The 14851-nt window shown below is 50.3% G+C and overlaps 1 protein-coding gene across 1 annotated transcript in view; it reads right to left on the bottom strand.

The window, feature by feature from the left end:
- Positions 1-1213: 1213 nt before the first annotated feature.
- Positions 1214-14851, bottom strand: part of TEKT5 (tektin 5) — a 39015-nt gene continuing 25377 nt past the window's right edge. Inside the window, exons 6-7 of the mRNA XM_060079296.1 lie at positions 5453-5607; positions 1214-1427 (exon numbers count right to left, since the gene is read on the bottom strand). Of these exons, the coding sequence (XP_059935279.1) occupies positions 1214-1427; positions 5453-5607 (369 nt within the window). The remainder of the gene's footprint in view (positions 1428-5452; positions 5608-14851) is intronic.

Here is a 14851-nt window from a genome sequence, read left to right as displayed (position 1 = left end):
CTTTCTTCTGTTGTTTGAGATGAATTTCACGTAACATAAAGTTAACCACCTAAAGTGAACCATTCTATGGCATTTAGCCCACTGACAATGTTGTCCAGCCACTTCTACCTAGTCCCAAACGTTCTCGCCACCTCAAAATAAAACTCTGTACCCGCTAAGCAGTCACTTCAATCCCCTCTCCCTGGCAACCATCCATCTGCTATTTCTGTGGAGGTGCGTATTCTGGGCATTTCATATCAATGGAATCATACAATATGTGGCCTTTTGTGTCTGGTTTCTTTCACTGAGTATGATGTCTTCAGGGTTTATCCGGGTTGTAGCAGGTATCAGTGCTTTGTTCATTTTTAATGGCTGAATAATATTCTATTGTGTGGGTAGACCACATTTTGTTTATCTATGAACCCACTGATGGACATTTGTGTTGTTTCTACCTTGTAACTATTGTGATTAGTGCTGCTATGAACTTTCGTGGACAAGTATTTATCTGTTTTCAATGCTCTTGGTTGTATAACCAGGAGTAGAATTGCTGGGTCGTATGGTGTTTAACTTTCGGAAGCAATGTCCCTTCTTCACAGAGCTTTCCCTCCACCCTGACCTGCTTCCTCCTGCTCCACTACGGAATCAGTTTTGCTGCCCCCTTCTCCCACTGCAATTTCTAAAAATGTCTAGTAAGGCCAGGATCCAAACCCAGGACTTTTGACTCCAAATCCTATTTTTTTTGCACTGCCCCACATGGCTGACAGTCACTTCCACCTCAGACTGACGTCGTTTTATAGAACAGGCTCAGGCTGGGAGCTTGTTCAAGGCCACTCAGCTCCTGAGTGACAGCTGGTCTCTGGACTCTCAGCTCTGATGTCCAATCTTTGGACACCATGGTCTATACTGTGCTCCTAAGACAAACAGGTTTAGAAAAGGTAGCCTCTTCCATTCCTGGCAAGGCTGACAACCTTACAGTGCTCTGTCACTGAGAGGGGTCACAGTCTGTCTCCTCCTGGGATCAGCCAGTAAGCTGGTTCTGCAGCAAGGAACGAGTTCCCGGATCTCTGGTATGGCACATTTATTTTAGCTATATATATATATATTTTTTTTTTCCGTGATAGGAGGAAAGGAAGAAAATGACTCTTTTATTTTGTTTTTCTGACTTTGCAAGTTCTATGCTGTGTAAGGAACGTGCATAGAGCAGGGCACCAGGGGCACCAGAGGCAGCGGCGCCTCAGGGGCAGATCCCCAGGCAGGGGTTGCTGGGGAAGGTCTTCCTCATGCCCGTGCACTTCTTGTCAATGCACAGGGTGTTGGCCTTCATGGCCAGCTCGTGCTCCAGTCGGCACTTGGTCGTGACCAGCAGCTGCTGCGTGTCCTGCATCTCCCGCAGCCTCAGCTTGAGGGTCTGCACAGTGTCGTCGATGGTGAACACCTCGTTCACGAGCCTGGGGAGAGAGCAGAGGGGAAGGCACGGTTCAGCCAGCCGGGCAGCACAGGTCTCCCTTGTGCCAGGAGCCAGGTGGCAGGTGCTCGGCTGGCAGGGAAGACAGAGGCGGAGCAAGCAGACAGGTGAACACACAGCAGAGCTGCTGAGGGCGATGAGTGCAAAGGGAGAAGTAGATGGAATGTTCAGGAAAACAATCTGGCAGTTCCTCAGTTAAACATAGACTCTCCAAAGGACCCAGCAATTCCACTCCTGGGTATGTACCCACAAGAACTAAAAACAGACACTCAAATACTTGCACAAATACACGTGGGGCACTGATAACAAGAGTCAACAGGTAGACACAGCCCAAATGTCCATCGACAGATGAATGGATACACAAAATATGGTCCATCCCCACAGTAGGATATTACTGAGATGTAATGAAAAGGAATGGAGCAGCGGTACGTGCTACAACATGGATGGACCTTGAAGACGTGATGTTGAGTGAAAGATACCGACACCAAAGCTTATATATTGTCCGATCCCATTTATATGAAATGTCCAGAATAGGCAAATCTATAAAAAGAGGTAGTAGATTAGGGGTTGCCAGGGGCTGAAGGGAGAGGGATAGGGAGGGACTGCTAATGAGGATAGGACTTCCTTTTGGGTCAAATGAAAGAAAATGTTCTGGAGCCTGCTGCACATTGTAAATGTACTAGGTGTCACTAATGGTATGTTATTTTATGTTGTACGTATTTTATCACAATTTTTTTAAAAACCCAGATAACAGGGCCAGCCTCATGTAACTAAGATGGTCAGGTGTGATGTCTGCTCTTGGCATCCATCTCTGGTCCCACCTGTGCCCCAGCTGCCGGGAGTGTTGGCTGTTGATGGCTCCTAGGTCCACAAGTCTCCAGGGAAGCCAATGGCTCACCAAGGGCAGTGGGTACAAAAGGCCATCCCCTGCCTCAGGGTGGAACCAGCTCCATGGTGTAATTCACGCTCCAGCGTTCCCCGTGGGATCAGGCTGAAGCAGGGCTCCCCTATCCTGAAGCTTTGCTTCTGTGGGACCTTCCCAAGGCACCAGGAAAAGCCTTTCTGAGGAGGGAACGTTTGAACTGAGAAGAAAGACGTGAATAAGCTGGCTGTGTAAAGATCAAGAGGGAAGCACTCCACAGCCGGTGATCTAGAGAACTCTGTGCGATGCTGGTAATATTCTATATCCGCACTGCTGGATCCGGCGGCCACTAGGCACGCGGAGCTCATGAGTAATTGCAATGCAGCAAGATCAACTGAGGAGCTGGATTTTTCATCGTTTTTCATTTTCAATCATTGAAATGTAAATGGAAGAGCCACACCCAGCTGGTGGCTACTGAATTGGACAGTGTGGTTGTACAGAGAAGAGCACATGCAAAATCGATTGGTCCGGATTTTGTTTTCAGTGCAATGGGAAGGCGCTGGTGAGGCGGTGGGCGCTGAAATGGGGAATGATGTGCTGATTCAGATTTGGGATAACCTCCAGGCTGCTGGGTAAAGATTAGATTGGACGGGGATAAGAGTGGAGGCGAGAGAGAGATTAGGGTTATTTCAATATCCAGACTGAGTGGATTGAATAGTGTCCCCCAAAAGATATGTCCAAGTCTGAACCCCAGTACCTGTGAATGTGATGCTCTTTGGAAGAAGGGGTTTTTGAAGATGTAATTGAGTTAAGGATCTTGAGAAGAAATCATCCTCGATTTAGGATGGGCCCTAAATCCAACGACTGGTCTTGTAAGAGAAAGGAGGGGGAGATTTGAGACACAGAGAAACACAGGGAAGAAGGCCATGTGAAGACGGAGGCAGATGCAGTGATGCAGCTACAAGCCAAGGACCGCCAGCCACCACCAGAAGCCAGGAGAGGGGTCGGGAAAGGATGCTTTCTCAGAGGCCCCAGAGAGAACCAACCCTGTTGATACCTTGATTTCAGATGCTTGGCCACCGCAAGTTTGAAAGAATAAATTTCTGTTGCTGTAAGCCACCCAGTTTCTGGTAGTTGGTCACAGCAGCCCTAAGACAGGAATATACCTGGTGAGCTGTGACGGTGGGTTGGTTTTGGGGCTGTGCCCTGGGACCCACCTGGGGGGTGGTGGGGAGGGACAGTGAAACTGTGCTCACGACTGGAGGACACGCTGCTGGGAGGACTTGGGTTGATATCCCAAAGACGAGCAACCCCATGACAAGCCTGAGCTAGAAAGAGGCGACAGAAGCAGCCTGGAGACCCTTCTTTCCTTGGGGCTCTCTTGAGCAGCGCTGTCCAGCGATGGAAATATTCTGTTCCGTGCCCCCAGCCACACGTGGCTCCTGACCACTTGATATGCAGTTTGTGTGAATTAGGACCCGAATTTTAAATTTTATTTCATTTTAACTAATTTAAATGCAAATCTAAAGGGACTTTCCTTCTGAGGAATGGAGGAATGGACATGGAAGGGACCTGCATGCTCAGAGAGGGTCAGGAGAAGAGGGGCCACCTGTAGGAGGTAGAGGAGAAAGATCCAGAGGTGGTAAGGGAGGGGATGGAGGGACAAAGAACGTATTGCGTGCACGGGGCGATTCAGCTGCTGCAGAAGGCACACAGCTTGAGTGCTGCTGTCCGCTCAGTTCCCGACACACGTACATAGAGTTGTGCACATACACACACACATAGTACACACACATGCGCACACACACACATACACATACACTGCCCAGGACTCTTGAGCCAAACACGCCTCATCCATGTTCTCTGTCTACACCCCTTGGTGGCACAGTTTGTGGACGGGGAGGCAGGGGGCGTGTCCCAGAGCAGTAAATCCCCCGGGACAACATCTGGTCCCTCCCCTTAAAGCTCGGTTATGTGTAAGTCTCCCTGGGGTGGACAAATGGGTGATCAGAGCCACTGCCCCAGGGTTGCTGGAGCCCAACCTGAGCATCTAAGATGCAGGGGCAGGTGGAGGAGGGGTCAGGAGAGCTTCCCCAACCCCTCACCCAGGACCTGGACCCCACCCAGCCCAGGTGGGGCAGGACCCTGGCCACACGGCGCCCACTTCTGGGGTGAAGACCTTCCAGGCCAGCAGTGGGCTGAGGAGCAGGTAGCCAGGCCTTCAAGCTCAAAGCCAGGCGTCGCTTTGCACCCCGCCCCCGACACAGCCAGCTTTTCTGTGTCCCACAAGATTATCTCAGGCAGTAACCGAGGCCGTGCAAACCTCAGCGCATGGAACCACCTGGCGTTTTCTCTCCAAATACTTTCCCTCCTCCTTACTTCTCCAGTGCTCTTCTCCACATCTCAGCTCAGAAGGAAGACAAGCCACTGAGTTGTGGGGGCATTTGTTATGCAGCAACAGAGAATGGAGACAGTGCCCCTAGCATGGAGGGAACAGAGCAGCCAAGTGACCAGGCCCAAGTCACACAGCATGTTCCTGGGAAACTAGTCCCCTATGTCCAAGGACCACTTCCTTCCTTACCTGGTCATCATCCCATTCCAAACCCCTCCCCCAGACTCACAAATCCTGTCTCTGGGGCCTTGTGAGTGTTTTGCCCCTCTCCTGTGAGGAGGCCCTTTGTCAACAGAAGCAGCCCTCCTTAGCTAAGCAGCACAGGCAGGGTTAGGCTATGCCGAGGGCTCTCAGCTGAGAACTTCACAGAAAGGGCGGTGGAGGATGACTGAGGCGTGGGCTGGGCGCCTCTTTCATGGGAGCCTGGAGAGAGAGAGGGTGACGCCCGCAAGGGCAAGGGCCACATCTCTGGGCTGGGCGGCTCCCTCTTGTTGGCTTTTAGGGGACAGCCGAAGGGTTCCCGGAGCAGAACAGAGCTACGAAACCATCCTCACTTAGATGAGAGGGCTGCAGTGCAGGGGGGCGGTCTCCGTGGTGGGGAGGCCATCAAGGGCACCCCCAGAGCCCCAGGCCCCCACCCAGTGCCCTGTGGAGTTGTGGGCCTGGGCGTCCTGATTGGTGGAGGGTCCGTTTTCCAGCCCCAGGCTTCCTGGCAGCTCCAGCACCCCCCCACACCCCGGCCTCCCCCACTCACTTGAACTGGGGCATGTCCCTGCACAGCTCCACACTGGGCCGCCGGGTCCGGCACTCCAGCCTTGTCTGTGCCACCTTCAGCGGGCTCTCCTTGGCCACGATGGACCTTTCCAGCAGCATGATGGTGTTCTCCGTCTGGAAGATCTCCTGCAGCGTCTGCAGAGAACATTTGCGGTATCAGAAGGAACCTGATCTTGAACTTAGCCAGCCATAAGTACCCCCAGAACCGAGTGTTCTCAACAGATGTCACCTCACTGCGGGTGAAACATGCGTTCTCCTCCCTATCATCACTGGATGCCCTAGATCTGTGAGCAGTTCTAGTTTTCATGGTGCCCCTCCCCTGCGAGAAGGCTCTTTGTGGGTGGGCTGTGCTAACATCCCTCTCAGACTCAGCAGGGCCCAATGGTGAGGTGACATGTGCTCTGTTCCTGACAAGCCTAGGAGCTGTACCTACCATGGTGCCCCCCAACATCCTTCCTTTGGCTAATATATTCGTTTGCTGTTTCCCTCACTAGCATGTAAGCTCCCAGAGGTCAGGGGCTTTGCCTCGTCCATTGCTGTATCCCCCATTGCCAGGAAGAGAGCTTGGTGTAGAGTGAGGGCTATCAGATAAAATACAGGACGCCCAGTTAAATGTGAATTTCGGACTCACAACAAAGCATTTTTTATCATATGTCTCAACTACTGCATGAGACATAGTTACACTAAAAAACCATTTGTCGTTGATTTGAAATTCAAGTTTAACTGGACATTCTGCATTTTTATTTGCTAAATCTGGCAACTCATAGTAGGAGCTCAATAAATATTCATTGAATGAATGAATGAATGAATCACAGTGGGGTCCAGAAGTCTAGATTTTTAGCTAGCTCCTAAATGGTCCTTATGCACACTGAAGTTTGGGAACAGTGTGCCCTGAAATGTATATGGTCCTGTCCATCTCAGATTTTAATATGGGGAGCAGTACTTACACGTGAGTATGCCAGCACTCCTGAATGGAGTGGGGACTGCAAGTCTAAGACCCCGTCTCGCCTTCAGGGACTTTACAGTCATGTTGTTTTTCTCTTTGCCATGAGCTATGAAATATTCACAAATCATAACACGTACTGGGATGACTATTTTAGCTGGGTTGGGCCCATATTCTATGGGCAACAGGAAACTGCTTAAAAGATGCTTTTTTTCCAAAGAATTAAAGTCCTGGCTTCCCTACTACCTTAAGAAAAAAAGCCTACAAGGAGAGCATTTCTCTACTTCAAGAGAACAAAAGGATGTCCTTTTCCTCCTGGGGGTGAGATGGAGGCAGAATTATCTGAGGGCAGGGGGCTGCACTGCCTCTTCCAAAGCCCACCGAGGAGGAAGGCTGACCCCTCACCGGGTCCTCCGTGAGCTGCCCAGACCAGAGCGACGCCAACCACACGCTGGTCAAACATTATCGCATGAGAATGTTCTGTGCCCAACACGTGGGAAGGTAAACACTCCAGTAAAGTGGGGGGAACACCTCTCTTAGAAGCCCTGGGGATTTCCCTCAGAAACCTGCCCTGTGGGTATGCAGATATGCAGAGCTCAGAAAACACCACCCCAGCATACTGTGGAAGAAAATTGAGCCTTCTAAACAGGAGAAATGCTTCTGGGCACCACACTGCCCCACGTGGAAACAGCCCCCCGACCTACCACCTAGATGGCCCTATTGGCAGGTACCTACTGCTGAGGTGCAGTGAGGGAGACATTACTAAGGTTTGGGCTGCAGGTGGTGCCCAGCCCGGGATGCTTCTCTCTCGCCAGTAAGGCTGCTGCTGGTGGAACCGAAGCCAGTGGCCTGTGGCTGCGCCTACCTTGGCTTCTCCTGTTTGTTCTCTCCCCTGCCCCTCTGGCCCCCAGCTCGGGGCCTGAAATGTTACAAAAGGCCTATCTCTCTGTTTTTAAAAACAATTTTATTGAAGTACAGTTGATTTACAATGTTGTGTTAGTTTCAGGTCTGCAGCAAAGCGATTTAGTTAAGTATATTCTTTTTCATATTCTTTTCCATTATGGTTTATTATAGGATATTGAATATAGTGTCCTGTGCATACAATAGGACCTTGTTGTTTATCTATTTTACATATAGTAGTGTGTATCTGCTAACCCCAAACTCCTTATTTATCCCTCCCCCACTCCCTTTCCCCTTTGGTAACCATAAGCTTGTTTTCTATGCCTATGAGTCGGTTTCTCTTTTGTAAATAAGTTCATTTGTGTCATATTTTAGATTCCACATATAAGTGATATCACATGGTATTTGTCTTTCTCTGTCTGGCCTACTTCACTTAGTATGATAATCTCTAGGTCCATCCATGTTGCTGCAAATGGCATTATTTCATTCTTTTTTATGGCTGAGTAGTATTCCACTGAATATATGTACCACATCTTCTTTATCCATTCATTCGATGGACATTTAGGTTGTTTCCCTGTCTTGACTATTGTGAATAGTGCTGCTATGAACATAGGGGTGCATGTATCTTTTTGAATTAGAGTTTTCTCCGGGTATATGCCCAGGAGTGGGATTGCTGGATCATATGCTAACTCCATTTTTAGTTTTTTAAGGAACCTCCATACTGTTCTCCACAGTGACTGCACCAATTTACATTACCACCAACAGTGCAGGAGGGTTCCCTTTTCTCCACACACTCTCCAGCATGTATTACTTGTTGACTTTTTAATGATGAAAAGGCCTATCTCTTGAGTCTAAAAAAAGGGCTGACATTCATTCACATGTTCAATCACTTCTTCATTCACTCATTAATTTACAGATTCATTGATTCGCTTGTTGACTTAACTGCTGACTAGGCACCTACTGGGTGTTAAACACTGTTCTGGGCAGTGGACACAGCAGTCCACAGAACAGGCAGAAAACCCCATCTTCACAGAGTTACATCCTAGTGGATTATTCACCCATTCCTTTGCTCCTGTATGCAACATTTATTCAGCACCCACAAGCCCTTACTATTGTACAACTGCAACCATCTTTACCATCACAGAAGTTCAAGTTCCTTCCTGTCTGTTAAAAACACATATTGGATGCCTTCAGTGTGCAGGACATTGGTGGGAGATGCCATCACCTAAGAGGCATCCAATACATTTCAGTGTTCCAGGACCTCTCGTGTGAGCACAGCAGAGGGACAGGGACACAGCAACACAAACAAACGGGAGCTCCTGGAGAACTAAAACCTACTAATTATTTTTTCAAACCTGCTGACCACCTCCAGGAGCGTGAGCACCGCCTCCTAACACCTGCTCATCCCCCTTGATTGGCAAAAAGCAGCTGGGAAATCCAGAGGCTTCTGCACGCAGCAGGCTCCAGTTACATTTTAACAAGGCTGCTCTGCCTTCCTTATATGTATCTTTCTAGCTACCCTCTACTTCTGGCAAGTGCTGTTGATTTCCCAGCTGTAGAAGTAATATACATTTTAAACGACTTGACTGAAACAGAAGTATAAAGTAAACAACAGCCCAGGTGGCACGAGGGTAAAATCGGGAAGGCTGCCCAGGAGTGACTGAATTTGGAAAACCCTGTATCATACTGTGTGTCCCCCCGGGCACCTAGATACAGCAGGTGAGAGAATTGAGAGGGAGCTGCGGAGCTTGGGGCGGTGATGGTGGGAGGAGGGTGGTAAGGGGCAAGGGCCACTGTGCAGCCCCCTGCCCCCCATCTCCTCCTCGGGGCTGGCTTCTGGAGGGGCTGGGGGAGGCGGGGTGGCTGGAACCAACTCTTGGTTTTTCTTCACCACCCCCTGTCCCCACTGGCATTTCCTGAGCGGGCCCGCCTGTGGATTTCCCACAGCAGTAGGGGTTTTCCAGAATTGGCTGCTCTAGAACCCACTGATGACTCACACCCAAAGCAAATCTGCCCAGGTGGTCTATACTCTGACATAAAGGTTCTCTGGAACCTCCTGTCCAGCCTCTGTCACTCACTGTCAGGGTCTTCTTCATTGGAAGGGAGAAAACACACACACACACATACGCACACACTCCGTCATGGGGGCAGCCCCTCATGCCCACCCCAGTCCTGCCAGCCTGTGAACCTCCAAAAGCCCTGGGGGCAGTGACTCAGCCTCCAGAGGTTTGAGGAGGGTGACCCCCAAGGGCCAGGAGGCAGAGACCACATGGGCTGACCAGAGGCAGGGGTTGGAGGCAGAATAGCCTTGACCTTCCTGCTCAGGAGAAAGCTAGAGTGCCAACACCGAGCTCTGAGCTCCAGGACAGCCTGGTCCCTAGACCCCAAATTCCATGATAGCCCCTAGGAGAAGAGTCTGAAGTCTAAGAGGGTGACGCACACATCTCAGCATGTCCACTCCTGGTATATACTCTAAGAGCTCAGGCCCACTAAGGAATACACGTGTCAAGAAGGTTCAGTGAGCTGGCAGCATCTGGGTGCCCATGACCATGGGGACAGACACATTAAAAAATGGTAAATGAGCAGATGGAGGATTTCGGTAGCCAATAGATGGAGAGCATTAACCTCACATAGGAACAACGGTGGGTCTCTAATATGATGCGAGGTGAGAAAGCCAGGAAACAATGAGCTATTTTATACAATCCCTTTTGAGAAAACTAAAAATCCATGCACATACAACGGTCATCCACATTTTGTGAGAACACATTTCAATCAACAGTCCATATTCATTCAATTAAAGAGGTCATATTCACTCATTCATTCATTAAAATGGTCATCTATGGAAAGTCATCTATGGGAGAAAAGGAGTGACCACAAAGAGTGGGGATAAAAGGGAATAAAGAAACGAGGGGCTTTGTACAAACATATGTGCAAGGAACCAAGGAGTATGATAAGCTCACCTCTCTTCAACAGGGTCAAAAGGGAAAAAAATCCCCACAATCCTACCAGATCTAAGGTTTCCTTTTAAAATAACTTTTTTAGTTTTCTTTAAGGGAGAAATTCAATTAAGGACAAAATACTATCTAATAGTAAAGGGTATTAATTCTTAAATTTGTTTGCGCATTAGCATTACCTTGAGAGTTTTTTAAATTGTGGATGCCTGCCCCCTGCAAAAGGTTCAGATTTCATTGGTCTGGGGTGCAGCCTGGGTGTCAGGATGTTTTAGGAGCTCCCTAAGTATAGCCAGAGTCAAGAACCATTGGTGCAGGTGAAACAGAGATGTGCAAACGTTAAAAAGTCTCAGAGGGAAGGAGATGGATTAAGGACCACAGTTAGGGACTTGGAGTAGCAAATCAAAACTGTCTGTCTTGGCAGGAAACCCCAAATGGGGTCAAGGGAGTAATTTCATCCCTAGGTAGAAGATATTTTTGGAGATATACATGTGGGTGATCTGTTCGCCATGGGCTTGGGTTTCCAGGAAGGGGTCTAGGGAAGGGGTCACTGCCTCATCACAGGGTTTTCAGGTTTCTGGGGGAAGTCCGATGTCAGCAATTTGAAACCGTGGTGCTCCAACCCCAGTCCCAGAGCTGAGCCCTTGTCCCACCATGGCTACCCAGGCAATCCAGACCTCTGCCCAGGCAGGCAGGAAGCTCAGGGCACAGGCAGCCTTCCAAGGTGGGAAGCCCTGGGCAAGTTTGCACATGCGCTGTAACTCAGAATCCCTCAGACCCAGGTGCCTGTTACGTGCATGTGCACACATGCACACACACACACACACACACACACGATGAGTGTCTCAAACACCTCCACCTCCCTCTGCAGGGGGAAGGAGGTGGAGGTGTTTGAGACACTCATCCACCTACCTGCCCCCAGAGCTGGTGTATCTCACACATCCACATCAAACCCAGCATATTCCCACCACAGGGCCTTTGCACGGACTATCCCCTCTGCCTTCCCCAGATATCCACATGGCTCATTCCCTCACTCCCTTCTGGTTATGGCTAAAATGCTCAGAGGCCTTCCCTGATCATTTCCTTTAAAATTATAACCCCCAGGAATGCCCTGGTGGTCTAGTAGTTAGGACTCCACGCTTTCACTGCCAAGGGCCCGGGTTTAATCCCTGGTCGGGGAAATAAGAGCCCACAAGCATCGTGGTGCAGCCAAAAAAACCCCTAAAATTACAACCCCCAAACCGGCCAGCACTCCCAATTGTCCTAACCCTGCTTTATTTTCTTTATAGTTCTTACACCTTCTGTCATACTGAGCTTTACTCACTAATGTTGTTCATCATCCCCCACCAGAGAGTAAGCTCCACATGGGAAGGGAGTTTTGTTTTACTCACTGCTGAGTCCCCAGTGCCTAAACCTATCAATGCCTGGGACACAGTAATAATAATAATAATAATAATAATAACAACAACAACAATATCATCTAACACTTAAAATAGTGTTTACTGTGTGCCAGGCATTTTGCTACGGGCTTTGCTTATATCGACCAATTAGTAGGTGCTTAATAAACACTTCCTCCCTGGATGGACCAGTACACACCATGGGGTGTTTGGTTAAGAAGAGAGCACAGACATTGGCACCAGACGGCCTGAGTCTCTCCAAATCCCAGCCCCAGCACATCAAAGCTGGGTGACCTTAGGCAAGTGTCCTAGGCTCTCTGAGCCTTTCTAGTAAAACGGGGATCATAGCCATTCCCACTCCATAGAGTAGAGGTGAGGCCATTAGTGCCAGGCCTGGGAGAAGGAGCTCTTGGAAACCTTAGCAAGTGTATAAACCCCTTCACTGCGGGCACACAAAGCTGGTGACACTCACACTCATTTGCAGTAACTTGAAAAGCATTGGTACCAAGTCCTGCTCTTCCTAAAGCAAGCGTGTACCTGTGTGTGTGTGTTTCTCCCACAAACCCTGGAAAGTGCCACGAGGAAGTCATCCTGCCCCTTCTCCCATCTTTCCTTGGCCAGCTGGAGATCTCTTTCCCTCCTTCCCTCTCTTCCTCTCTCCCCAGTCCCTAAGCTGGGGAAGGGCTGCCCTGAGCCTCAGAAGCCCCCTCTCCCAGAGTCCCCAGGGATGTTAGCCTTTCTGCTCCCACAAAACCAAGGAAGTAGGGGGAAAGCTGCTCCTGGGGCAGGGCGCAGGCTGGCTCACCGGAGCAGCTGGGCGAGCCCCTGTGGGATTGGCCCAGGGGGAGGAGTCTCAGCAGCCTTGGCCGGAAGCTGGAACTCATCTGGGAAGGAGGGGGTGGGAGTGGAAGGGTCACCTCACTCCCCTCCCCAGGCCCTAGCTCTGGGCCCTGTGTGCTGCAGGCTGCCTGCCAGTCAAGATTGCGAGACTGTTCTGCCTCCCACATACCGTGCGTGGCGGGGTGGGGAGGGCAGGTCACTTCAGCTCACTGAGTCCCTCCGTGATCACACAGATCTAGGTTCAAATTCCAGCTCCTGCTTTTCCCCGCTGTGTGACCTTCAATGGGTCACTTAACCTCTCTGTGCCTCATACAATCATGCATTCGATATCTACTGAGCCCTTCACTCAGTAGCCCCTTCTGTGGGGCCAGACACTGTGCAGGGCGCTTGTTCTCTTGTCTGTAAAGCCAGTACGACAATAACAACTCACCCACCAGGTTGCTGGGCAGATTAGATGAAATAACGTGTATGAAGTGCTCAGTCCAGTGCTGGCATAAGCCATGGGCTGTCCTGCCTCCCCACCCTACCCCCAACTCCCATCCTGCAATGTTCAGTCTGTTAGGAGATTTTTCCTCTGTGATCATTGGTCTTTTGTTTCTTTTTAATGTCAGGCAATCTGAAGAAACTCAGATTCGTTTGACAGAATTTGTCTTTGCAGGCAGCTTCAGTTCCCTCAGACCTCCAGTCCAGGGCTCAGGGTCAACCTCCATCAACCCACTTCTTTGGGCGTAAGGGGTCAAGGCAGGGGTCACCTGCTCAATAGAGAAGGAGCGTCCTCTTTCTCAGCCTCTGGAATGTGGCTCAGAGGGGAGGCAGCTCAAGGCAGAAGGTGGGCCACATCCCCCCTTCCCCCAACCGGCCTGGGGAACCAAAGGTCTTTCTGCTAACAACCCCTACCCGCTCCGCTCCAGGCAGATTCCCAGCCACGGCGGCCTCCCTGCAGGCTCTTGGAGGTAAGAGCCCTGGGCGGGAAGTCAGGAGACTAGGGTCCTGTCTAAGCCCCAATGTAAACCAGCTGTGGCGCTCACACCCCACTCAGAGCCCTGGGCTGTGGGGAGAGGCCCAACTTCCTCATCCAGTGAATGTGGACTCGAGGCCTGTCTTCCTCACTGGCTAGGTCACTGCAAGTGCTCCTGGACCACGTACATGCTCTACCCATCACCCATCAGCCCCGCGTGCCCGGAGCCACTGCCTCTGAGATCCGGCCTGAGAACTGTCAGCTACAGGTATGGCTGTGTGTGTGTGTGTGTGTGTGTGTGTGTGTGTGTGTGTGTGATTTTGTTTTTAAGTCTTCAAGTCAACCCCCACTCAGATGGCTGGGAGTCCCAGTCACGCAGCCTTCTGGAGCCTTTTGAATATGCTGTAGACAGTGGACACGTTTTTCTGTAAAGGTCTGGGTGGTAGATATTTTAGGCTTTAGGAGCCATATGGTTTCTGTCACAGCTGCTCAACTTGGCCACTGCAGTGCAGAAGTAGCCCCGGACAATACGTAAATGTATGGGGTATCTGTGTTCCAGTAAAACTTTATTTACAAAAACAGGCGGGGGCGGGGAGCAGATTTGGCCCTGGGGCTGGTAGTCTGAGGCCCCTGCTATAGTCCCTCACAGAGGAAGTCCTGACCCCTCTAAGCAGCCCATCTCACACGAGGCTGCTGCCCCTCCGAGGTTTCCCAGGTTCAGAGAGAACAATCTCTCTAGCTCCTTGCTACTCAAGGTGTGGTCTGTAGACCAGCATCACTGGATTCTGAGCGCTTGGCAGAAATGCAGACTCTCGGGCCCTACCCCAGACCTACGAAGGTACTGTGCCTTTTAACAAAACGCTCAGGTGATCACGGGCACATTAATGTTTTAAAGCAGAAGGACATGGTCATGTTTGTAGTTTGAGGCAAATCTCTCTGGCTGCCATTTGGAGGGTGGACAGAGGGGACAAAGGAGGGAAGAAGATGGCCAGTGAGGAACTGAGAGGCAGGAGGGCCCACACCAAGGCAGGATGGAGAGACACAGAAGGAACGAGTTCACAAGAGTATACAAATGGCAAAATGGGGAGCACTGGTGATGGCTGGAGTGTGCCAGGGGAGGAGGGGCCAGCCCCTAAAATTGGGAGGAGCTTCCTGCCTGGGTTCAAATGCCAGCACCACAGGACTGAGCACATAGCCTTGGCAAATTGTCAAGCCTCTCTGAGCCTCTGTTTCCCCATCTGTATAATGGAGATAATAACAGTATCTACCTCAGAGGGACTGTAAGGGTTGATTTAGGTACCCCATGTTTAGCACACTGGCTGGCACCTAACAGGCACTCTATAGACCTCAGCACTTTCTATCCATCCATCTATCCATCCATCCGTCCATC

This window comes from Mesoplodon densirostris, chromosome 16 (assembly GCF_025265405.1).
Source record: "Mesoplodon densirostris isolate mMesDen1 chromosome 16, mMesDen1 primary haplotype, whole genome shotgun sequence".
In the NCBI taxonomy this organism is placed as follows: Eukaryota; Metazoa; Chordata; class Mammalia; order Artiodactyla; family Ziphiidae; genus Mesoplodon; species Mesoplodon densirostris.
Note: the sequence above shows the minus strand (reverse complement) of the source record. Positions and strands in the feature narration are given on the sequence as shown.